General features: G+C 34.5%; 1 protein-coding gene across 2 annotated transcripts in view; it reads right to left on the bottom strand.

Moving 5' to 3' along the window:
- The window catches only part of SEMA3E (semaphorin 3E), a 133,381-nt gene that overhangs the window by 43,033 nt on the left and 63,842 nt on the right, over nt 1-26,506 (bottom strand). For both annotated transcript variants that reach the window (NM_204242.2, XM_046941061.1), the window contains exons 3-4: nt 20,784-20,843; nt 15,427-15,546 (exon numbers count right to left, since the gene is read on the bottom strand). In NM_204242.2, coding sequence (NP_989573.2) covers nt 15,427-15,546; nt 20,784-20,843 — 180 coding nt within the window. The remainder of the gene's footprint in view (nt 1-15,426; nt 15,547-20,783; nt 20,844-26,506) is intronic.

Genomic DNA, 26,506 nt, shown 5'->3' with positions numbered 1-26,506 from the left:
AGAAAAAGAAAAAGAAAAAGAAAAAGAAAAAGAAAAAGAAAAAGAAAAAGAAAAAGAAAAACAAAAAGAAAAAAAGAAAAAGAAAAAGAAAAAGAAAAAGAAAAAGAAAAAGAAAAAGAAAAAGAAAAAGAAAAAGTATTCCATTCAAAGGAAAAAGGAAAAATGTTGTAGCCAATTAAAGCAAAACATGTTGAAGCATCAAATATTATCAAGTGATCGAATATGGAAAAAAAAAAATACTGGCAAAAGTTGTGTTATCCATATTTATACTTTAAGATTTATATTTCTTCCTATATAGAGCACAATAAGTAAAATTCCCTGTTGAAGGGCAATAGGTGATCTCACCTAGTTATAAATCACATTTTCTATTCAGATCTTCCTATGTTAAAACTTCAGTGATTCTCAGACCAGAGTCTTGGCCCAGTATAGGAGTCTTCCAGAAGATGTGGAAGGATTTTTAGTAACTGTACACCAAAATACTGTATGACAATGAAAAACCTGCTAAGTGTAGCTAACCATTCCCCTCAGAATCAGAACAAAATCAGTGGTGAAGACAAAGCTATTTCTTTTAACATTTATAACATGTATGCATTTAATGCAGTTAACTTTATAACCATGGAATGAAAACATTAGACAGTATGCACGGTGTCCTTTTACTATCTATATTTTAACATCTGGAATTTCTGAATGAGGATTATAGCTTAAATATATAAATCCTTGCTAACAGTGAAAGTAGATAAAAATCCGGATTTCAACTTAACTTGAAGAAGTTTCTAAGTGGATCTCATCTGTCTTGGTACAGGATGCACATCTCATAAAAGCTTGCAGATGCATGAAATTGTTTGAAAAGTCATTGCTAAGTGTAATCGGTGACTCCTCCAAAAGAGATTTTCCACCTTCATCATTTAGGACTGCATACCAAATATTCCATGGTTGCAGTAAATTATTCCCATCACTAGAACAAGTAACTGAAGATCAGGTGTTAAATGTGTCAGCTTCCACAGAACGCCAATTTAAGTGAAATAAGCATTACACATTAATAATCAGTTTTGAAGGCTAATACCATAATTCTAAACCTCCTTGCTATTTGTGACATTGCAGTCCTTTTAGAAATGTCACAAGAAAACTGTCAGTTTCATCAAAGGTTATCCAACACAGCAATTCAACTTTGCAATTTATTTTATGGGTACTTATCAGTGGTTAGAATAAAATTAATTAAAAAAAAAAAAAAAAAAAACTATGTAGGACTGGATGTAAAATTACAAATTTCTACATTTAGTATGGAAAAAGTGGTGCTCTGGCTTTGATTTATGATAACTTTGACCCAGAAAACATCATACACTTTCAAGTATTATTAAAACAATCATGTCATTTAAAAAGAAATAGAAGATATTTCCAAGGGCATCAAGCATTTTACCATTAACTTGACATGAATTGACAATTTTAGACAATGAAGAAGAATGTAGGTTATAAATAATAAAGAAAGAAAAGGTCAATCAGAGCCATTAAAATTTAAATACTGCATTTAACTTTTGTTGCAGAAAATTGTTTTCTCTCATGCCAAGTACTGCTTTGCTCTGGTTCAAGAAAGCATTTATGCATGTGATTAATTCAAAACATATGCTTACTTCCATTCCTATTCAGCAAAGTACCTAAGCCTACTCCCAGCTTTAATGCAAAGTCTGTATCTTTTAACTAAATCAGGGGCTTAAAAATATAGTGGATTTGGTTGGGATTTCCTATGACATTATTTTTATGAGAAAAAATAATTTGATTTTCTGTAAGTGGATTTTTTTTCCACTCTTAATTGTTAGTGTTTTCCAGGTAACAAATAAAGTAAAACATATCATAGTAATATTTTAAAAGGAAATTTAAATCATTTCATAATCGCTTGTTACATTTTTAGCTGTATATTTTCTAGGAGAACAATGCCTTTTGGCTTGTTTTGTTTATTATTAAAGAAGTTCATGCTGTTTATACTGTAGAATGGTAAATCATATTTAGAGTATTTTGACAGGGCAATTTTTTTTTTTTTGTGAAAGTTGTTCTTAACACTATCTGTAGTACTTCCTATTATTGTAAGTCACTGGACGAAATTCATTATTAGTATTAATGATCTCATGATTGTATGATTTTAGAGTAAGAATGACATTACATGCAAAGCTATTTCTTTTGTTTCATATATTTGGAGATGTTTTGAAAGAATGCTATCAAAAACAATGAAAGTTCTCCTGCAAATTGTGTCAAATGGTAAAAATGTAAAATGGGGGTGCATTGCTTGAGAGAAATAATGAGAAAGTTTTTTAGATATGAAAAGCATAGGGACTATGAACACCATGAATTTACCTTACTTAATTATAGGGCCCTGCTTGAGGAAAAAGACTGCTGGAAATGGATGGGACACACTGATTTCACAATGGAAGGACCATCTTATAAACTGCCTGGCTGAACAAGTGAGCTGATAAAGTGGGATTTCAACAAGGGTTATCAGAAGTGGGGTCTGCAAGCCGAGAACTACAACCCCTACCCTCATATGCAGGATGTGTGAGGGAGAGAGATCCAAAAGGGGATCTTAACATTCCTACTCCAAAGAGAGACTATTCAGAAGTATTCCTTGCCCTTGTGTACACTGGTGAACAAGTGCTGTGAGGTTATCTCTTGCTTGCATGGCAACATCCAGTCATAAATCACTTCCATTAAAGTCTATTGCAGTTTTGCCTTTGTCCTTTGTGCCAATTACACTGAGACACAAAATAAGGGATATAACTGGATTCACAGATTCCAAGCTCTCCATTTACTGTTTGTTTTTTTTTTTTTTACTATTCCTAATTCAAGCTAAACAATAAAGTAACACATAGGAAAAACTGTGATTTAAAAATTTCCCCAAGTTATGTACCCGATGAGACGTGATTGACAGTTATAAGCTCCATGGAATTAATGTAATTTATGAAATCTCCAAGATGGTAACAAACTCTACCCTGTGAAAAATAGAATTTCAAGGAATTCAATAGAGCAAATGTGTTATTTAAAATCAAAGAAAGCATTAGTTGGTCAGAAGTATTTATTCTTAGATTTTTTTAAGGCTGTTTTGATCTTACCCTTACACCTTTGAAGTCTGGCATTTTGTACAACCATAGACAGTCATGAATAGTAACATAAATTCCTTGGCTCCTTAGGTTAGGTTATGTTAAAGTTAATAACATACTTTCAAATCTTTTATTCTGAATAAAAGATTTGTAGAAAATTTCACTTGTGCCACTGGATTTTTTTTCTCATGTAAGAAATGAAAATCAAATGAATACAAAAAATTTTGTGATCACAACAGAAAATGAAGTGCAATTCACAGAATAAACCTCATCTTTAATTTTTTTTGCACTTTATGACATTTTTGTCATAAATACAGATGACATTTCTCAAATACTCTTTTGCCCTGTGTATTATCAAAATATTTTTTTCAGTGTTTTTTTTTTTCTTTGTATTCTTGCTTATCCATGCATTTTTATTTTTACACAGACAGACATGTTATATACATTATACAGAGGTTTCTTTTGGGAAAGACAAACCTTGGTTTCCCATTTTAAAAAGATAATCTGAAACATCACAAAATATTTCTGTGAATCAGCGGAAAATAATTCAAATATGTTCATCATATATATAAATATGAAGATATATATAAATATGTTCATCAAATATCTTCATCATCCTACTTTAATCTGCCCATTTCCCTCATCAAGAAGGCACTTGGTAGAAGAGATAAACACTAAAATGTATTTTTTTGCATAACAACAGAAAATAACAAACCTCATCAGGCCTGAAAAGACTTCTTACATCATATAGCTTATATGCACTGCAGACCACATTTAGACCAAAAAAAAAAAAAAAAAAAAAAAAAGCATACATTAGCAGTGTCTGATAATTACAATCTCCCATATTACAGGGGTATCTGATTGGTATAAATCCAACAAAGTATTTTAAGAAAATTCAAAAAAAAAAAAATCTAAAAGCAGTGGAAAAATAGTCAATAGCATGGAGTTTCTATCAAAAAAAAAAAAAAAATCCAAATATGTTAATAAATTCCTATTGAAAATCATCATAACACAGATACGCAGATGAGCAACGCTGGGGTGCTCCAGTAGTGAAAGAACTCTTCATGACAGAAGATCTTCTAAAAAAATTCCAAATGCTAATTTGCAAAAAAAATTATACATACTGGTTAAGTTGTTCTGTCTGCTTTCAGGGGATTAATACATTTAAAAATTACACTTTCCATGTTCATTCAACACTATTTTTTATTTTCTGAGCCAAATGGGGATTCACTATTAAGGACAGAGTTCTCAAAGTACTCGCTGAAACAGTCAGTTCTCCTCTATTTGACATAATAAAGATTATTTGGGAGTAGTACTTCTGAGAAACTGTTTTCAATCCTCTTTACTATGCAGTGACATATTGAAAAGATCAAATGTCCTATGGGACGAAAGTGCATAAAATATTACAGACTCTAAATCCTCCCTAAAAATTCACATTTTTTAGGTCTACACCTTTTATTCTACATTTAAATGAGTAAGACACATTGGGCACCAATGAAAAAAAAGTTTAAAATCTGGAGCTGTGTCAAACTGCTGCCTGGGTTTGCTAAAGGATTAGCAATTTGTGACTTATGTCAAAATATCTACCCTAAAGTGACAGAAATAATATATTTACACCGATTCATGTTAAATACTCTGGCAAAGGAAAAAACCTGCATATAGAAATCACAGGCATCTATCCTTAGCAAGTGATTGAATTTGTCAGAATTTTAGAAGATACAGTTTTGTATAACCTTAGCTGTAAAGATAAATTCATAAAGGTCTTGTGGCATAGAATAACATTAACAACTGTAGTGGTGGTCAGTAGGTATGAAAGTTCCAGAAATCCCATAAGGGATCTCTATAATTAAAAGCTTTACATGGACATGTAGTCTTATAACTAGGGGCTACAGAGAATACAAATACTCTGCACAGAAGCAAAGGAAGTTAATCAGGGAACTTCTCTTGCCCTTACATAGCTAGCCAAGACCTTCCCCATTCTTCAATTTTGACAGTCTAACCTTGTCTAGGGACTGCGAGGATCGCATCAGAACAAATACAAGATAAATACCCTCTCATCTGATGATTATTAACAATTAGGGGACAAAAGTCATGAAAAAAAAAAAAACCAAAAACAACCTCCCAAGCAGCTAACAGTTACCACCCCCAGCCAATTCCTTCCAGCTTTATGGTGTTCTGCACAGTGTCACATGGAATGGAATGACCCATGGCCTAATTCTGGCCACCTGTCCTGGCTCTGCTCTACCTCTGCTGCTGTGCTATATAGGCAGTAGCTCTTCTTCAGGTAGCCTGGTCTTTTTTCTACCCCTCAGCAACAACCTGATGTTGCTGTTAACACCTGTTTGTCTGAATCCAGGATGCATAGGAAAAAATGTCAGAGACTGGAATGACCTACCTATTCCCATTAAGTTACCACACCGGTAGAATATTGGTCTAATGGCTTTATTCCCGTGTTGATTCATTTTTTCCTGGCCACCTGTCTTTAAGCTTCCAAAGTACAGGCTTAATACAGTGGAAAATTCATTTTATGTGACTTATCAATGAAAAAAAACTCTGCCAAATTGAACTTAAATTCCATGTGTAGTCATATTTAGATAGAATCAAAAAATAACAAATGCCACTCCATTTCATAGATGAGGAGTACTGTCAACAAACATGTTGTCTACTGCAGTGTATAAAACTGACTGATAAGAACAATGGTACTGATCCAGAATACTTGGATTTCTCTGAGGCATTTGACTATATATGGCTGTGATGAAAGAATGTGCATTGTGAAATTCTTAAGGAATGTGAACTACAGATATATATTAAAGTGTAGTTGTTATTAGGTACATAACAGTTAATCCTCTTTTCCTGAAGATTTCTTTTTGATAAAAAGTTAATTTATTTGTTTACTTATTTGATGAGGGGTCTGGAGCACAACTCTTATGAGGAATAGTTGAGGGAACTGGGATTGTTTCTTCTATAGAAAAGGAGGCTTAGACCTTATGACTCTCTACAACTGTTTGAAAGAAGGTTGAGTTGGTTAGAAGGTTGAGAGGTTAGAGTTGGCCTCTTCTCCCAGGTAACTAGTGACAGGACGAGAGGGAGTGGCATCAAGTTGCACCAGGAGAGGTTCAGGTTGAATATTAGGAAAAATTTCTTCTCCAAAAGAGTGGTCAGGCACTGGAACGGACTGCCCATGGAGGTGGTTGAGTCACTGCCACTGGAGGTGTTCAAGAAAAGTTTAAATGTGGTGCGAAGGGACATGGTTTCATGGGGAAATATTGGTGGTGGGTGGATGGTTGGACTAGATGATCTTGGAGGAGTTTGCCAACCTTATTTCTCTGACTGAAGAGTGATTTAAACAAGAACACAACTTCTTTATGGTAAAATTCACAAATGACAGAAAAAGACTGATGAAGTATAAAAAATGAAGAATAACAGGTACTCTGAGTGTGTTATAGAGTGATCTAAACATTGAGTTAAAGTTTAGAAGCTGACAAAGTAAATTTTAAAACATTTGTATCCGAAGTGCTATACATTGGAAAAAGGAACACAGTTTTTACCATAAGAATGCTTAAAATCCAGCTGGCGACCGGTCACAAGTGGTGTACCCAGCGGTCGGTGCTGGGGCCTGTCCTGTTTAATATCTTTATTGATGACCTGGATGAGGGCACTGAGTGCACCCTCAGTAAGTTTGCAGATGACACCAAGCTGGCTGGAAGTGTTGATCTGCCTGAGGGTAGTGAGGCCCTGCAGAGGGATCTGGGTAGGCTGGATAGCTGGGCTGAAGCCAATGGGATGGGATTCAACAAGACCAGAGCTGAGTCCTGCACTTGGGCCACAATAACCCCGGGCGACGCTACAGACTTGGGGCAGAGTGGCTGGAAGACTGTGTAGAGGAAATGGACCTGCGGGTGTTGATTGACACTAGGCAGAACATGAGCCAGCAGTGTGCCCAGGTGGCCAAGAAGGCCAATGGCATCCTGGCTTGTATCAGAAATAGTGTGGCCAGCAGGTACAGGGAAGTAATTATCCCCATGTACTCAGCACTGGTGAGGCCGCACCTTGAGTACTGTGTCCAGTTTTGGGCCCCTCACTGTAAGAAAGACATCAAGGCCCTGGAGCGTGTCCAGAGGAGGGCAACAAAGCTGGTGAGGGGTCTTGAGCACAGGCCTTATGAAGAGCGGCTGAAGGAGCTGGGATTGTTCAGTCTAGAGAAGAGGAGGCTCAGGAGAGACCTTATTGCTCTCTATAGCTACCTGAAGGGAGGTTGTAGTGAGCTGGGGGTCAGCCTCTTCTCTCATGTGACTAGTGATAGGACTAGAGGGAATGGCTTCAAGTTGTGCCAGGGAAGATTCAGGCTGGACGTTAGGAAATACTACTTCTCTGAAAGGGTGGTCAGGCACTGGAATGGGCTGTCCAGAGAGGTGGTGGAGTCACCAAGCCTGGTGGTGTTCAAAGAGCATTTGGATGTTGTGTTGAGGGACATGGTTTAGCGAGAACCATTGGTGAAGGGCAAATGGTTGGACTGGATGATCCTGTGGGTTTTTTCCAATCTTAGCGATTCTATGATTCTATGAAATGGTGAAGGCTCAGATCCTTGTTCAGTCAGGCTACCTTCCAGCATTAGACTGAAGTATCTCATTTAGTATCTTGGATATCCTAGGTGCCTTGTTAGAGCTGACAATGACAAGCATCTCTAGAAATCTTAGTTATCGAAACTAAGTATAAAGTTAACTGGGAAAAATCTGAGTTTCAGAGAGTAGCTTTGAATCAAGTGCCAACGTATAAAAATAAGATTTCTCAGTGTGATGCTGTGCCAAGAACTCAGCACTTGAGTCTATGGAAAGAGGACTCTCAAACGAAGTAGGGAAGTGACCTTGCCTCATAAAATAGCTCGTCTGGTTGTAGTGCATGCCCTTCCAGAACACTTAAAAATACTGCAGAGTTCAGAGGAAGGACACAAATATAATTGAGGAATCCTTGTGATAGGAGGATTAAGGAGCTATATTTATTCAGCTTATCAAAAAAGTGAAGAGGTAGCTTGATCTTTTTGTATAGGTACTTATACACGGAAAAGATTTGGAAAAGATAGAGACTTTTCAACTTTGCTTTCACAGGCATATCAAGATTAAATGGCAGGAAGCTGATGTTAGATAAATTTAGCCTTGAGTAAATGGAAGTTTTCTAAGTGAAAGAGTATAGTTGTCATTATTTGGATTATTTTAAATGATAATGCATAATTTCCTGAATGTTTTAATGCAATATTTGGGAGAAATAATCCATGTGGTATGTGACTGACCACACAAAATGTTCTCATTCTGGCCCTTGTTTCTATTTATGCAACACCCATTATCCTTTTCCTTGTGAAGAACTCAGTGGAAGAGACTTTCCCTTTCTGCGTTACCCTTACCGGAGATTCGCATATCCAACTATTCATTAAGATAAATATTACAAGCATATCTCATGAACTTGAATTTCTCACATAGACATATGCATTGATTGGGAAGGACATTTTTTTGTGTTACAAGACGATGTTTATCTTTTCAGAAAAGGATCAGAGGCTGGTTAGATTTGAAGATGAAGTTGTTCTTTAAACTGGGGCAGAAAATTATTTCATATATTGCTTGGCTAGTTCTCACTCATTTTCTCAGGAATACATAGGTAAGTTGTGAGTTCAGCACAAAATACTTTTTCAGGTAGTACAATACAAAATACAAAACTTCTTTAGGTTAAGGTTGATGTAGATCTTTGTTTTGTAGTTTTTTCCTGTTACACCAAAGCACTTATGTTGTTTGCTATGAGCATAGGGATAATGTCACCTAATAAATTTCCTGCCTTTTGTGATTTTAGGAGGCATTTTAATTTCTTTTGAAATGCACACATTTAGTGTCCAAAACCTGAATTGTTTTAATTGAAATAAAATGTAGTGCATCTAGATATTTTGGTGCAGTTTCACAGCCTGCAAGGTGAACAATCAGATTACATGATATAATCATTTCTGGTTAAAAAAAACAAAAACAAAAACAACTATAATAGTAGTTTGTTTACTTGATATCACTTTGCATACATGGACTCTTGGCAACAGTTTAAAGATAATCTAAATTGTTTCACACAAACTATAGGTAACAACTGCAATAAATAAGCAATTTCATAGTATTTATCATTGCAGATTTAATTTCATAAGTAGAATGTACTGGTAAACATAGTAAGATTTAGTTGATAGGTTTCTAACTGGTGGCTTTTTATCCTCCCAAAGAGGAACACTTGATCTCTGAGCAAATATTTTAAGGGTAAGAATTTGTCACGCATTCTGTGTAATAAGGGAGTGACCAACACTCACTTCTGTTTGGTTGATGAAACCTGATGTTCCTACTCCTTAATCCTCTGCAGACTGAGAGCTGAGATGAGTAATAGGAAAAAGCATGGAGAGGGAATAACTGAGTAGATCATTCTGTTTTGGTTATAAAAAGATATGTCAGAAACAATATCCTAGAATAATATACATAAATATGTATATAATCTTGTTCCTAACCAAAAAGTGAAAGAATTATGACATTACCAAATACTGATCAAGAACAGAAAAGTAAAAATTAAACTATGACTTGAACATGCTTTCTTAACTTCTGTGTCAATTTACTTTAATTTGTTAAAGCACGAACTGAGGGGCTTATTTTGCCTCTGTTTGTCTGGGGGAAAGTTTATTGCACTGTTGAACCTTATCTTATTTTTGTTCTGAATTAGAAAATGAAGTATCCTTCCCAGAATCCAGTGAAGTATTAAGGGGAACACAGGTTGGAAAAAAGGGTATGGTATCAGTTTGTTATTGTTGTTCCCCAACTAGCAGAATTCCATCAGGCTAATTGAATAAGAAATAGGTTGGTAAGGAGTATGTTAGATTAGGGACACTTAGGGTAGGCTCTGTGAAACCACCAGTGCACTTTGTGGAAAGGATGATTTTGTCATCAGCCTTCTGAAATGGAGAAACACAACTGTAGGCAGTTTGATGAGTTAGATGAGGTACTGAAAATGGTACTCTGCCAGCTCACTGTACAGAATTTTTTTAAGAAAAATTCCTAATCACAGAATTATAGAATCATTTAAGTTGGAAAAGATCATTAAGATCATGAAGTTCAACCATCTGCCTAGCACTACAAGTTCATTGCTAAACTATATCTAAGAGTGCCACTTCCACATCTCTCTTAAATACTTCCAAGGATCGCAACTGCACCACCTCCCTAGGCAACCTGTTCCAATTTTTGGCCACCCTTTCTGTTTCCACTCTGATCTGGATTTGTTAAAGTTGCTTTTTTTATTCATTAACTGGGCAGTCTGGAGCTCTAAAGAGCTTCTGGAGCACCACTAGGACCTTCTGCTCTACTGAGTTGATAGCTCATTACAACAAAAAACATTGTCTGCAGATTTATCTGCAGTCTGCATCTTAGTCTAAGGTTCATAATAATTCACCTACAGCATCTTGAGCTGTTCGCAGCAGTACAGGAGTACTTTAGTAGCAAATACATGTAAAGAAACAAAAATTGATACTGAAAAAATTCAAAACTGCGTTTCTTTCAGTACTCTTTTTTTTTCAAAAGAAATGGTGAAGTGAATACAAATAGAAAAATAAGAGACTGAATGGCAGATGTTTTATTTTATATTTTATTATACATGCGTATATTTTTAATATTTCATTTTACTCTTTTTCATTTTCCTAGTGGCATCAAAAGCAGCAAGCATGACAGTGGTGGAGTGTGAAAGCATAGTAATTTATTTCTTTTTATTTTCCTTCATCTTCTATATCTGATTTGAAGAATTATCTCAGATTTGTTCTCTCAGAATATGTAATTGTACATGTTGATTATATCATTTCACGAAGTTAATGTATTTCATGAAGATAATGAGCTCCTGTATTGGTTGACAATTGCCTTGTATTTTGTAGGTAAAAGTATCTAGTATGCTCTTGGTAACAGCAGTTCAGTTGCTCTTTCTGCAAAGTTAGCACTTATATTTTCACCTATTTGCAATTTATTTCTAAATGACAGAAGAATGTTGGTTAATTTGAAGAGATGTTTAGACTTTGGAAGGCAACATTCATCAGGGTCAAAGTATTCAGAGACATAAAGAAAAAAAAAAGCTGCATGGTACTGTCAATGACTATAATTGCATATTTTTAGAAAGGTAATATCTGGAAACAGCTTTACTAAAGTGAACAGCCTGGAAATCCAAAGCAGTATGATTTAGTCAAATGTTACAGTAATATAACTGCATTAATCTGTTAGATTTTTAATCTTTCAAATGGGTATGAAGTGTATCATAAAAGTTATATGTAATTAGATTTGGAAAAATATATTTGTTTATACTTTGATGATAGAACACAAGTTTGAGGTTGAATCCAACCAATATTGCTTGTTGTTTTATTTGAACAACATATTCAAGTGTAATTATTTTAAATATTTAATTGAAATAATTAAAAATTACTAGAACTATTTAAACTATGAAAATAACTAGTATTGTGATATTTCTATAAGCCATAAAAAGCATGTAAGAGGAACTTCAGTGTGTAATGTATCTTAATAAAACTTAATTGTAAAAGATTTCAGTTACAGGATACTAAATTATATTAATATTTTCTAGAAAAACTGCTTATGGAAGATGACATTCTACTGCTTTTTTTTGTGAAGCTTAAGGATTCTGATTTCCAGTAATTTCCAAGGAGTAATGATCCGCCAATTAGATAACCAAATTTGGTCTGGTTTTGGGACAAAAGTCTCCTTTTGGTTTCAAATGCTTGGTGATAGGAGCCCAGTTTACGGCAAGGTACAGCTCAAGCCTGTTTTTTTTTATGAGGAAGTATAGGTCTGTAGTTGAATAAGAATGTAAGACTTCCAGAAGAGGCAGAGTACTCCTTTTTATAAGCCGGCATGTGCCTCACAAAAACATGCTAAATATTGGATTGGGACAGAGATTGCCATACAGTATGAATACAGTCATGAACATGGCTTTGGGATATTATCACAGCCCAAAGGAAGAGCTGTAATGCTTTATTTGCTTACCAAACATCTATTCAGAAATGGATGACTTCATGTAAACATTCATTATTAACCAGCAGCAAAATATATATTTCTACAACATGAGTACTACTGAGCCTGAACAGCAAGAGCCTCAGTTGGATATTTTGTTACACAAAACAAAGTATTTTGGCTTCTATGGTAAACTGCAAGGTGAAGGTTGTAGAATATGTAGTTCTACTATTTTGTCAAGTTTTTAATGCCTACATCTTTAATTGTTATTACCATGCACATTATAATTCAAAACCCTGAATTTTTTTACAGAAAGGGTCACATGTTGTCTGGACAATTAGCTCAGAAAGAAAAACTAAGACTTATGTTTAAGATAGGGAGCACAAAGCATGTATTTCTTCTATGCTGATTCATAATTCCACATGGAAATGTAAATCTAGCTATATGTGCTTTGATAGCTAGGTTTGTAGATACATAGAAGTCTGCTATAACAATTCTTTCCCTTTTAGACTTTATACATCCAAAAGTGTGCAAAGTGTCATTGTTCAAAGAAGGTACATAAACCTCAAATATACCTTGTACTACTTAGAGACATTCTGTTTAGAAGTTGTTTTTCTACAACTATACTTAGTAATAAAAATGAGTTCAGAAAAATGCATGGAGTATAATTCTGTTGTGAGTCTTCCGATGAGGCTGGCTAGGAACCAGCAGTGCCATGTAGGGATTGCTGTATTCCCTAATTAGGCTATTTCCGTGGCTGGATCTAAAGACTTTGGGGAGCAGCTGCCAATCATTTATTATTCTCCCTCCCATGAAAGTCGGACAGAAGACAACAAGAGAGCTGAGGTGAAGGAAATTGAAGGACAGTAATTGGCAGTTACTTTCTCAGGATACTCTCACTGGAGAGATCAACAGAGTTTAAACTGCAATTTTCTGAGGACAGATTTGGTTCCTCAAATTCCTTTTACTTTCTGCAGTAAAAAGATATCCTTATCCTGCAAGATTACAATTTGCCTACTCAACCACATACCATGCGTTATTTTTAAACTACTATACGCATGGCACCTGTCTTTTTTAATCCTATAGTCAAATTTTCAGATAATGGAAACTGATATAGCTACTACTTATAGCTCCTGGTGTAGCAAATATATTTCTTGTTGGTCTACACAAACAGAAAAATTGTATTTTTTCCATGACTTCAGTGTGGGTAAAATTTTAGAACTTCAATTTTACATGTGAGAATAACTGACTAAAAGAAGGAAAGTAAAGATAGTGATGTGTTAGGGAGAATTGTGAGCTATACATTCTTATATAAAAACTTTGTTTCTCATTTTTTGTGTTGTTTTTTTTTTCCTATTTTTATTGGCTTGTTGATTAAGTAGAGTTTCTAAATATACAGATACCACTTCCTTTAAACTATCCCAGGAAGCCTGACACAAGGTTCCTAGTAGGGGCAAAGACATGCCGAGTTTCTTTGTTTTAAAATTGCTTACTGTTTAGTTCCAGAATTTTAGAAGCCAGTGTCAGATAGTTTCAAATATAAGTCCTGTAATGGGTTCTTAACTATTGAGCACTGTTGATTTTAACAGGTGATGATGCATAGCATAGACTGGATTTGCATTTCTGGTGTTGTGTGTTGTTCCAGTTTCATTTTTGAAAGGTATGAAATATAGCTTCTATGAATTGCTAGGCACAAAACTGTCAGCTAAATATGGAATGACAATTAAAGTGTGATGTAAAAGACAGAATAAAACCAGATTGTTTGGAGAACTTAAGCTGAAACTGAGTAATTCTGATACAGAATAACTTGGAGTAGGTTGGAATGGGGTGGGCTGGAAGAACATCCACTTTGTAGTTGCATACTTAAATTCAGGAAATCACACAAAACAAGATAAAAGTTTGGCAAGAAACAATAATAAAAAGACATCATCGCCATCAATAACAACAACAAAAAATGCAGTGTATATTTGCAGTGTTTCTTTCTCAAATGAAGGTAGCCAGATCATAAACATATAAAACTTATTTCAAAGCCAAACTTTAATTTTCTAGGATACAGTAGACTTTTTCCAGTTTGTGTAAGTTCATCTGCATAAAACTTTAAAGATAATGCATTCTTGTTTTCATTATATATGGACACATACCAACTGATTCTTCCATAAATAGTGGGATTCCCTACCATTTATTTATTTATTTTTACCTTATAGCAAAATAAACAATTTCTTCAGCATAACTAAGTATATGTAAGGGATAGTTTTAAACCACTAGACCAGGGTGCCCAAAGCCACATTCAGCCTGGCCTTGAATGCCTCCAGGGATGCGGCATCCACAACCTCCCTGGGCAACCTGTTCCAGTGTGTCACCACCCTCTGTGTGAAAAACTTCCTCCTAATATCTAACCTAAACCTCCACTGTCTCAGTTTAAAAACATTCCCCCTTGTCCTATCACTGTCCACTCTTGTAAACAGCTATTCCCCCTCTTGAGCAGGGGGACTAAAACTAGATGATCGTCGTGGTCCTTTTCAACCCAGGCCATTCTATGATTCTATGGTAAGTGTACAATTTCCACATTGAATTTCAATTTTAATATTTCCATCTGGATTTCCAAGGTCCACACCTAGGAATATAATTTATACCTTTACTCACAGTTTCAGTGTTATTATATGTGGAGAAATTCAGTCCCTCAAGAAGGCTTCTCTAATTTATTTATTAATTTATTTATTTAATTTTGTAGGGAATTTCAGAGTATACTCATTAATTGCAGGGTTTTTTTTAGACTATACAAAGGAGCAAGATATGAGCAAGATCAGTCCATCAGTATTTAGGTATCCATGCAGTAATACATATTTTATTGCTATAAGCTGGACTAGGTTAATTGCCTAATTGTATTTAAAATGAGATATTGTTGCAGTTAGAGATTCTTTAATACTGGTCTAATCTAAAGGATTTCAAACAGTTAAAATTGTCATTAAGGAGCTAACACATACTTGCTTAATATGATCAACAATAAGAAGCTGAATTCAATAAAAAACAATTAAGATATTTCACATTCCATCCAACTAAGTATGTGCAGTACAGTACATTATTTCCTAAAACAAACAAACAAACAAAAATATTAACTTGAAGTTCTTTGCCTAATTCTCCAAAATATAACTTCAGTAATTAATGAGTTCCCATTTCTCAATTTTGGACAACTATCACATTTCATTTGGGAAAATATCTCCTATATGATTTGTACGAGAACTCCCAGCACTTCAATTTAAATATTTATTTTTAAACATAGAGGCTTTACTGGAATATAGGCCAGAAGAATTATTACTGTAAAACAAATTTCTTACCTCTGATGGATGTCCAACTCTTATAAACGTACAAACTGGATCAAAAGCTCCTGTTCCACAAGCCAGAAGATGCGTTCTATTGTATCGGTGAAGGACACGGACATAATTAGCACATTCATCCTAGATCACATAAAATATAAACATAGGAAAATCTTAGCATTTATGTTGAAATGAGAAAAAAATAATGTATATATATATATATTTAGTATCTCAGGTGTCAGGTGATGCTCTTCATACTGAGAATTTCTTTTCTGTTATTTATAAAATTTTTGTTCTCCCACTTTATACTAGTACTTCAGTCTCACCAAATCCATGAATGGGTACTTACAACATGTTTAGAAGGAAGTTTAGAGCTCTGATTTATGCAACTTACTCCAGGCAGGAGTGATTATATTATTATAAAACATATTTTGTGCTTCTTCAATCTTAGGTACATTTCACAAATCTAGATATTTGTTTCATTAACTTTTATTAGATGCTTAGAACTTTTATTATCTATCAAGTCAAATGAACTTTATCTCAGGAAAGTAACACTTTTTCTCCATAAGACTACTGCATTTGTGTGTGTGTGTGTGTGTGTGTATAATGCATTGCTAATCAATACTTTTTATATTGTATAGCCTCATGCTTTTTTAAGTTCCACCATTCAAGCTCTCCTTTGAAGAAGAAATTATTCATTTCCCCCAAGGCAATACCCTGGGTCACATTAGTGTATTTGCAGCTTCATAAATATTACAATTAACAAAATTACAGGCATTATTTTGAGCTGTGTGGTCATTACCCTTCCTTTGCTAAACCAGAAGCAGAGACTGAATAAAGTTATCTATTTATTCTGAGACTTCACTGACTCGTTTATCAGGGTTTTTAGCATTATGTAGTATTTTCTGTGTTTGGAGAAAAAATTCTATTAATTTTCTTTAGTTGTGTGATGTTTCTACTACTTAGACCCTGGGTTTTAAGATGCTAATACCAAGTGTAAGGCAATTGTAATGAGATTAATTTCGGCTAACTATAGCCATTCTAAAATTTTTTATTCGAATCTGATCTTTTCTTCTAGAATCTTTCAGTAGTCAATAAAGAAGCTCACATATCTCCAAAAGCAAATGAATCTATCCTAAAATTAATGTGTAAAATAGAGAGGAGGAATTTCATTTTGGAAATTTTTCTCTCCTTCACTCCAGTTTTCAGACTAGATGAGAAAAATCATGGGTCTTAATGACCTTCTGCAAGAAGTTAATGTCCCAGAGAATAAGTCTGTGGTGGAGCCATGGAAAGAATTCACATATCCACATTAGATTCAAAACTAAGATACTGCCTTTCTTTTTTCTTCAATCCTTTGCATCATTCAGTGCAAGTCTCCAAATTTATGAAACAAAAATAGCAAATAAATAAATAAATAAAATCACATGGAAAAACTACCCTTTGTTATATGCTTCTCCTTAGTCTTTAAGTGAGAGGGCTTAAAACAAAATAATGGAGAAGAGAGAGTAATCAGCAACCCTGAAAAGGAGTGATGGACAAGGTCAATAAACATGGGCATATGGTGATGTTACAGGAATTGGAACACAAAATCAACAAAAAGGGGTCACCTTCAGCATCTGAATGTAAGCAAGGAAGTACATACCAGAAACCATTAGGGAAAAATTCCCCATAACATTTTTAGAAACCCAGCATGCTGCAGTGCCTCTCAGAAGTTCCTGTATGCTAATGCATGCAATATGAACAATACAGATGATGAGTTAGGGATGTGTATGCAGTTGCAAGACAATGATCATGCTGTGATCATGGAGATTTTGTTGGATGGCTGCCATGAGGGAGCATTGCTATGGGAGGATGCAGGCTTTCTGGGGAGGATAGGAAGGGGATCTGTTGAAGGGGGTGAGATAAAGGGATGTTGCTCTTTATGTGAGAGAGCAGTTAGAGTGCATTGAATTCTGCCTGGAGATGGATGAGGAGCCAACTGAGAGTTAAGATTAATGGGAAGACAGGGATGGGTGACATTATCATTATTCATGCTCTAGGCCACCTGAAAAAGTAGAATGAATAGATGAGGCCTTCTGCAGATCAGTAGGAGCCTCACATTCATAGGATCTGATTCTCATAGGAGACTGAGCATCAGTGCACCAGCTACTTCTTTAGGGGTCCCTGCTTGACCAGGATGGCGTGGATCATATGCCCTTCAGAGTTCCCTTCCAATCCGTCATTCATTGAGTCTCTGAAGGACGCAGGTAATCTACACAGGCATGTAACCTGTTGTATAATTAAATATGTACATGCAAAGGACAAATAAAACTTGTTTAATTTCATAAGTTTCTGGAAGCTTTAAAAAAAAATTGTCTTCTTTTATGTGGTCTCACCTGGTCAAGATTTTTTAGACCTACTGAAAAAAACCCCGAATGTCAGTTGATAGAGAATAAATGAGTTCAGATTAGTGGGATGACATCATCTATACATCAGTTAGTACTCAAGGACAGAAATACCCATTTTACCTGTGCTTCACAAATGTTTTCTAATCAACAGAAGTGGAATGGCAACACAAAGAATGCTGTGTAATTTTTAAATAGATGCTTCACTTGGCACTGATGCTCTTCCTCGTTTTCCCTCCCTACCCAAGTATGACCTTCCTGACTTATAGCCCTCTGTTCTGCCTCTGTGCTGTTGTGCTATTTTATCCATGGTTTCCTTTTGTTATCCACATATCTCTGCAGCTCTTGATCTTTGTCTCAAAAGAGCTTTAGAAGGAGAGAGATCTTAGGATTATTTTTCTCTCTGCATGGGTCATAGATTTTTTTTTCCTATGTGTCTTCGTAGAAATGCCTGACATTTTCTGCAGATAAAAAACAGGATAAGACAGACACCAAATATAGAAAAAGTAATTCCAAATGGCTAGGCTTTATCAAAATTATATACAAATTGGAAAAGGTGCTATTCTGGGAACCATCAGGCAACTAGGCGTTGCTGCTGGCCCCTCTAATAATATCCTATACACATAAGAAGGGAGAGACACATCACGCAGGAGAACATTAAAATAAGTCATCATCCTACCTCCTATTTAAACAATTAAATATTGTGGTTATGTTTAGGAGACTTCATAGATGCATTATTAGATCTGTGGAATTTTATTAATCTGAAGCTGCTCGGTGTGAAAGTTAGTCATAACAACAGAATTTGATTTCTATTTCTGAACGATTTCCAATACTGATAAACTAATTGAAAGAATCAAAAGCTCACACACTACAGGCCAACAGGTGTGTTTTCTGGCACATTGGTTGAAAGTTTTCTGAAACTGTATTTATGACTACAATACTTGAAGTTTTACTGCTACAATATGTACTGATAAACTTATACAGGTTGTAAAAGCTTATTGAAGCTTAGCACCAGATCTTTTGCAAAGGAAAATAAAGAAGGAAATATCATGAAAATAAAAAAGAATCTTTGAAAGATAATTGATAAGTATTTTTTTTCTCAGAGACTTTATATTGTGAGAAATAGAATTCTGAACTTACAAATGTCAAACTGTTGATTTTTAAGCTATAATGCCATTAAGCCAATGTTCATTTATGGTTATAAATATATATATATAAAAAAAAAAAAGATGAAAAGGCAAATAATAGAAAAGGTTTTGTTTGCAATTTAGCTTCTTTTCAGGTTGAGCAACTGCAGTACACTGAGTACTGAGCATGCTAATGAAAATTACTAAGGATTCCCTGGAATTAATTAGCCGTACCCATTCATAATGTCCCACACATAATTAGGAGTCACATAGGGATCAGAATATTCATTGGTATTGTTTGGTATTAAAATATTTACAGCTTTCACAATTTTAATGTCTTTTTTCTCAGAGACACCAATTCTGGAGTCTTGTTTTTGTTTTTCTTTTTTGTTGTTGTTGTTTGGGTTTTTTTTGTTGTTGTTGTGGTTTTGTTTTTTTTTAATTCTATGCTTTTCTTTTTAAAAATTGGGGCACCTGACTTTTACATTACAGGGAAAATATGGGAAATATTATTTTTTTAAACAATCACATTCATTCCAGTGCACATTTGAAGGCACACTAGCAGACTGGATTTTAGAAGATTACAAATCTCACAAGTCTGAGGGGGAAAACTTTACATTATGTTCTAACACCCATAACTATTTATGCATTTATTTAACTCAAAGAATATTTTCAAAATATCAGAAAATGCATCTAATGTGTAGTGCTGAAGGAAAGGTGACAGAACTTTAACAATAATAACAGCCTATGGCTAGGGGTCATATTAAATAAAACTTAAACACTTTATGTTTCAGATTCATTTAATATGACCATGAAATTCAGATAATATAGAAAAACACTATATTCAACCAAAGGCACCTGAAAATCTCAAGGCTCCAAAAACATCTAGACAAATGCAACAAACTACTATTACTAATATAAGTACAGAATGATCAGGTCCACGCCAGGTTTGTGTGAGGAGTAATTTACTATGCTGTTGTTATTATTATTATTATTATTATTACACTATTTTCCATCTGTTTCACCCATTTTCCTGATGTGGACATTTCAAGAAAAATTTGCATTGCTTTCTAGACTTCACTCTGAATATGTGGTGGTTATCATCAAGGCTGCTTGTTTGCTGTGCTTTTGTGGAAAACATTGTGCCCTTCTATGTTCCTATCACTGTTGCTGTAAAACTATCATCTTTATCAAATTGGTGTGAGCTCTTGCAGCTGTGAGATTTATTAGGTGTCTTATGTGCTGTGTTTTTATGAGTTGCAGATAATGAGCTTGGTGCACTGCAAAATTATAGAAAGCTTCCATCCAGGAGAACTTTCATCCTGTTGTGTAAATGATACCAGACCCTGTGTGTTGGTGAGCTTTCATGTCTTTTTTCTGGGAAATGATTAAAGTTTTAGCATTGAATAACAAGAAGAGTAGAGCTTCTGGGTTCATTAAAATGCAATATTTATATTGGTATGCCAGAAAACCTGTGCAGCAAAAGTATACTTTATAATTACTGATAATTATAAAAATTATTTGGAATGTGAAAAAGTTTTAACACAGAAGGTAATCTATGTGGATGAAAAGAAAAGGAACTGGGAGAGGAGAATTATTAAGGTACCTTCTTTGGTATCATTAGAAAAAAACATTGGGAGAAAGTTCAAATGATCAAAGTGTTCATTGCCTGTTTATGAGCTGCTTTGAAAAGCAATTAAACTAATAATTTAGTATATTCATGATGGTTACACAATTTTAAGCATCAACACAGGATTATGTCTCTGCTTTGATCTGTCTGAACGTTAGATATTCCTGAGTCCTTGTTTTGGATCAGCAAAATCTGTAATTAAAGTATATTTGACTTGTAATAGATGATACTTACAGCATCTCTTCCTTTAATTATGCATTCTTCTGCTTGAAGAGGTGTACTAGGCCAATGGATCTAAAAAAAAAAACACAAATAAATATAGAAAATAATACAATTTGTAGTCTGATGTTAAAACTTTTCCACTGTTTTTCATGTGAGACTCTTTTATTGTGTATTATTACATTTAATTGAGCTTCTGTTGCATTTTTAACAGATTTCAAGCCAAATAATTACCCTCTAAATATCAATATGTATACAATAATGTAATAGATATCTTGTATCATGAAAGTTTTGCTTGGGTTAACTCAGCTAAATTAATACTAGTAAACAGGACACAAAATATATTAGACAATTTATATAAGTTCAGTAGAAATGTTGTTGATAAATTTTCATTGACTTCCAATAATTTCCCAGAAAGCATTAATTTTGAACTACTGATTTCCTACTTTAAGTGGCACTAAGGAAAGAAACTGGCTTGTAGAAGGTCATTGGTTAGCCTTGTGGGAGTAAGATCAGCTCTTCACAGTCTGTTGCTGACTGTGAAGCCAAATTACGCAGGTAGATTTTTTTTTTTTTTTTTCAGTTACCTATTGTATAAAATTTATTTTTCATTACAAATGCATGATTTATTTGGATCAAAACCATGTTAAACAATGACTAAGTAGACTGGAATGATTACTTCATTTCTTAGAATTTTTAAAAGTGAAAACAAAAACATGTTCACTTCAGCGATATCTGGCTTGGCTGAAATCAAATGTGAAAATTTCTTTCATCACTAAGACATTTTTGTCAGTAGTGTAATTATTGTTGTTCTAAATTAAATCCTTCTTCTCTTAAACTTTTTATGCAGCTATATTAATTGAGCTTTCTTGAAGTAATTCTAACACCCAAAAATCTAAGTATTTGAATTAAATTATAAATTGTAGAAGTCTAGTAGAAAGTGCTTGAAATCACAGAATCATAGAATGTTTTGGCATGGAAAGGACCTTAAAGGGTATCAAATTCTAATCCTCTTGCCATGGACAGGAACACCTTCCACTAACCAGATTGCCCAAATTCCTATTCAGTATGCCCTTGTACAGTTTCCAGAATTGGGCATCCACTGGTTTTGTTTTCTGTTTTTGTTTGTTTGTCTGTTTGTTTTTTGCCTATCAGTGATGCAAGAGAATGTTAGGAATGAAGAAACTGAGAAACCACATCATGAACAAAACACTTGACTCCATAATCTAATATCAAATATATTGTTTGTTGATGATTATATTTGTATTTGGATACTTAGTCCCGGTGCTATTCAAAATAATTTATATACACATTCTCCACTTAATGGATGCTCAATTAAATGCATAAACACAATTAAGGGAGAGACAAAACTCCAGGGTATAACTCAATTTTCATCCCTTGTCTGAAAGTTTCGAAAGCGGCTGCAGAGTAAGCAACAAGGTTTTGTTCCATAGCATACTCTGAAGAGAAGTGGGGAATCTGTGCCTCTTGCAGAGGTGATGGGCTTTGCCTCCTGAGTGAATTGCTCTCATCAAAAGGCTCATGTGCAGCAGAAGCTATCCTGTATCCCTGTATCTACCACATCTACCATGAGTCTTCTTTCTAAAACTGTCTCCTGCGCAATGTCTTCTACAAGTGAAATCCTGTTTCTGCTGTTGGCTCAGCCTTTGTGTCACCTACTGGGATACGTATCATAGCTTGTTGTAGCTGAAGGTGCCTAATGAAAGGATAAATATAAGGGATCATCTCTGTTCCTTTTCCAACAGGTGAGCAGAGGTGTAGAAATCTATCTTGGATGCCTATAGCCATTTATCTATGTCTAAGCCAAACCTATGATTATAGCCCAAGATCTTTACAAGGCTCATAAGTTTCAATACGAATAGGCATTAAGATTTTGATCTCTTCAAAATTCTTATAGACTAGAGGCTAAATGAAACTGACTTTTCTGTCATAGCAAATAAAAAAAAAAAAAGAAAGAAACAGAAAAAAGTTATTTTATTTCTTTTAATCCTGAAAACAGAAAAGCTATCTGGTCTGTCTGCTATGATCATTTGCAAAGAAATTGACAGTAAATGGCTCAAGATAGTAACATTATATTAAATGATATTTGTGTAATTATTTCATTTTTCCTTTATTGGGATAAGTAGGATATGTTTGTGCTGCCTGGATATCCGGATATTAACCAGCTGTACTGGTAGCCTTTAACTTGCCACATGTAAGTTTTCCTAATGTTTATGCTTTAGTGTTATGAAAACTACCAACCTTAACTTTGAATTCATACTTTGCCAGGATTAATTTTTTTTTGCAAACTGTTGGTAACAAGTGTTAGGAAATTTTTGTGTGCATCTGGACTGGAATAACATCATACTAACATAGATTCACAGGGCTGCAAACTTGATCTTTTGTTTGGACATAACTATTCAAAACTTGTCACCACAGCAAACTACTGTGAAATAAATTTTAAAATTGCTTGTTTAATGATAGTTTCTCATCTTGCACTACAAAACTATTATCCTTGAGAAATGGGTGGTATAATTCCAGCACTGTATTGAAGAGACAGAAAAAAAGCTATGTTTAAATATACTCTTTATGGACCAAAAAAAAAAAAAAAAAAAGAATGAAAAAAAAGGAAATTACAGGGCAGTACAAATGATAGCTACTGAGTAAATTCAGAAAGGAACCAAAATTTATTTGGATCTGGAATCCTAATTAGTACCTCCAAACAGCTTTCCTGTTCAGTCACTAGTGTCAAAACACAAGATAGCATATCTCCTGAAACCTAATTTCAGGAAATTATATGAACTTTATAGCACTGTTAGCCAAAATCTACTACTGTGTGAGTTAGTCTGAACTCTAGAATATTGCAGAGCTATTAAGTAATTCAACCTTCCAGTTGTTGTTTTGAGTTAGTAAATTGTACTTAATGAACGCATAGCTTGTTTTTGTCTGAGGCACAAATTCTGAAAAAAATAACTGGATTTGTGTGTTAGATGTTATTTGTATCAACATACATATCACCTTAACTCTTGAGAATTAATTCCAGGAAATAATCAAGCTCACTGCTAAATCACATACTTCTTATTTCCATTTGTATATTTTCCTATGTGATATTCAAAGGAGATGCAAGCAAAGCCTGCTCTTGCAGCCTTGTGTTCAGTCAGCTCTGAAGTAGAAATATAGTTAGTTCTACCAGAGGTAAGAAAGGCATTATATATTGTCGAGGTTCTGTTGCATTTTGCAATGTCCATGTAAATCTTAATCAGAATTTATCTTGTACTGGACCAGAAAATGCATGTTGAAAGCTGTCTCCACAAGCTTATGCAGGAAGGCTTCTCTTAATAGAGCAAGCCCTTTGTGAGCACTTTGAAGAAGAAGCTAGGAAGAACAGCTATCTGTAGAGAGTTTTTGGACAAATAGGGAATACAGTTTAATTTCCCTTCTACAAGAGAAAAAGTGAAATCAACAGTTATCCTTCTCTGTGAGCTGTTAGATCACTGGCAGTGAGCTACCAGCATTGATTCATTTGATGTCAAAAAAGATCTGCTCTGGTTGTCATTAAAATTAACTTTTTAAAATTGGCACCAGATATCAAATAAGTTCTGTATCAGCTTGTTACATCATTACAAGACTTAAATACTTTGGATCAAATCCCAGATATGTATAAAGTTTGATTCTAAAAGTGGTGTGAAAAAAATTATATCTGGAGAGAAAGTAAAGGTCACATGGAGGGAACTCTGAAGATTTGCCTTTAAATACGATTTCACTTGTCGTGCTTTTATTCTCTGTAAATATTAATATCCGTATTTCATAGTCTCAATCAGTCTTGCCACTGATGTTCTTAGGGCATTAGTGCTAGAAACCAAAGACAGTAGCTTTGTTTCAAAAGCTAATGATAAGACATACTAAACACTGTAAGCAAGATAATTTCTGTGTACCATAAGCAAAGAGTGAACGAATACAAACAAATACAGACAAATACAAAGTAGGCAAAAGAAATATGACAGGTGAAGAACTGAGATACATAGGAAGACTATGCCATGGTTGAAATCTCTACTCAGAACTCAAGATTTCCCAGACAAAGGGACAGGAATAGTATTCTTCTCTGAGAATTATTTTCCATTTGCACTCATCTTTTCTTCAGTGTGTATTAGTGCTGCTCAGAACAATATGTGCCTAATGTAATTTTGGTAGGTATAAACCCCAAAAATCAATAGTATACCAAAAGAAACCTCTGATCTATCTTTCAGAGTGCAGCTTCATGTTTGACAGCTGAACTGGGCTGAACCTTAAGAAACTTAAATCTGTTTATTTAATGCAGATTTATAGGATACATATCTTATGTGCATTGCAAGGTGAGTTTGCTGGAAATGCTGGATTATTTTGGAAGACAATAATTCTCAAAGAAAAGGTATTTTATGTCCACTCAGCATTTTGTTGTTTTCTTTTGGAGAGCTCCTAAGAATCTTGCTAGAACTATCTGAGGAACTACAGGGTCATTTTATGGCAGAAGAGATGTATTTCTGACTGGGAGTGGGGTTTAGTTTGGTTTTTAGAGAGCATGTTCATATTACAAATTGTAGAAAATATGATGGTAATGGATTAAAACACATCAACTACTTTCTAGAATGCAGGGAAAAAAAAATAAAAATCAATGAGGTCTACCCAAAGGTGCCAAATATCTCACACAGACATGTCTTGCATCCTAGAGAGAGAATAAAACCCAGAAACATGCCTCCTTCTTATATATTTCCTAGGTTATAACTGGTGTCTTAGAATAAGTAAACTAAGATCTTCACTTGGAAAAAAAGGTCAAAGGCTAACCAACACATAGTTAAAGGAAGCTTAATATAAAACTTTGATAGTAAAGAATCAACAGATCTCTTTTTTTCCCAAGAACTTTCCATAGCATATCTCATTAATTAAGCTCTAATATAACATAAATGTTTCATTCTAGACTTTTCCTGATAGCGCAGTGGGACACTTAAATTTTCCCTAGCTATCACTGAATGAGATCTGTGCTGAGTAAACACTGAGAAAAGAGAGAGGGAATATGACTAGGAAGCTGAGACCCAGTGAGGTCATGTTTCCAAATGTGTAAGGTCAAGCTCCATTTATTCCAGTGTCTCGTCTTTTGCACATCATAAAAGCAGGCATGCAGAGCTTCCATTAATTTGTCATATCCTGCACACAGGTCTCAAGACAGAGAATACAGTTTCAGAGTAAAGAGCTGATCTTCTATCTAAAAACAAGAAAGAGTGCAACAAATTTCAAGAGTGTATCCAGATGACACAATGGTGGTTGGACAGAAGTGTAAAATGTTATATCCTATCATCTTTCTTCATACAGATTTACTACCAAGTAGGAAAAAAGAGAAGGGAAGAACAGCTCATTTTATAAAAACAGCTGCTTCTTGAATGTCTTCATATCTCTGACCTCTAATATCAAGTTTATTTATTGTGCAGGAACACAGCTCATTATGTAGTAGTGATCTCTGAGTTAAAAAGTATTGTTTTAATATATTTAATGTAGATAAATTCTCAGATGGTCTCTCTGAGTGTTCCCATTTCTCTATGTGTAAGATTACCTTGCTGAAACTGTTTATAAAAAGGATAAAACATGTCCTTTCACAATCACAGAGCATATGGAGATAAGAAAGGCCCCTTAGGGCAAAGCTGACCAGGTGTTGGCATGATAATATGTTATTCACTTACAAGTAGATGAAAAAATAAAATAATTTG

The sequence above is a fragment of the Gallus gallus genome, chromosome 1, assembly GCF_016699485.2.
Source record: "Gallus gallus isolate bGalGal1 chromosome 1, bGalGal1.mat.broiler.GRCg7b, whole genome shotgun sequence".
In the NCBI taxonomy this organism is placed as follows: Eukaryota; Metazoa; Chordata; class Aves; order Galliformes; family Phasianidae; genus Gallus; species Gallus gallus.
Note: the sequence above shows the minus strand (reverse complement) of the source record. Positions and strands in the feature narration are given on the sequence as shown.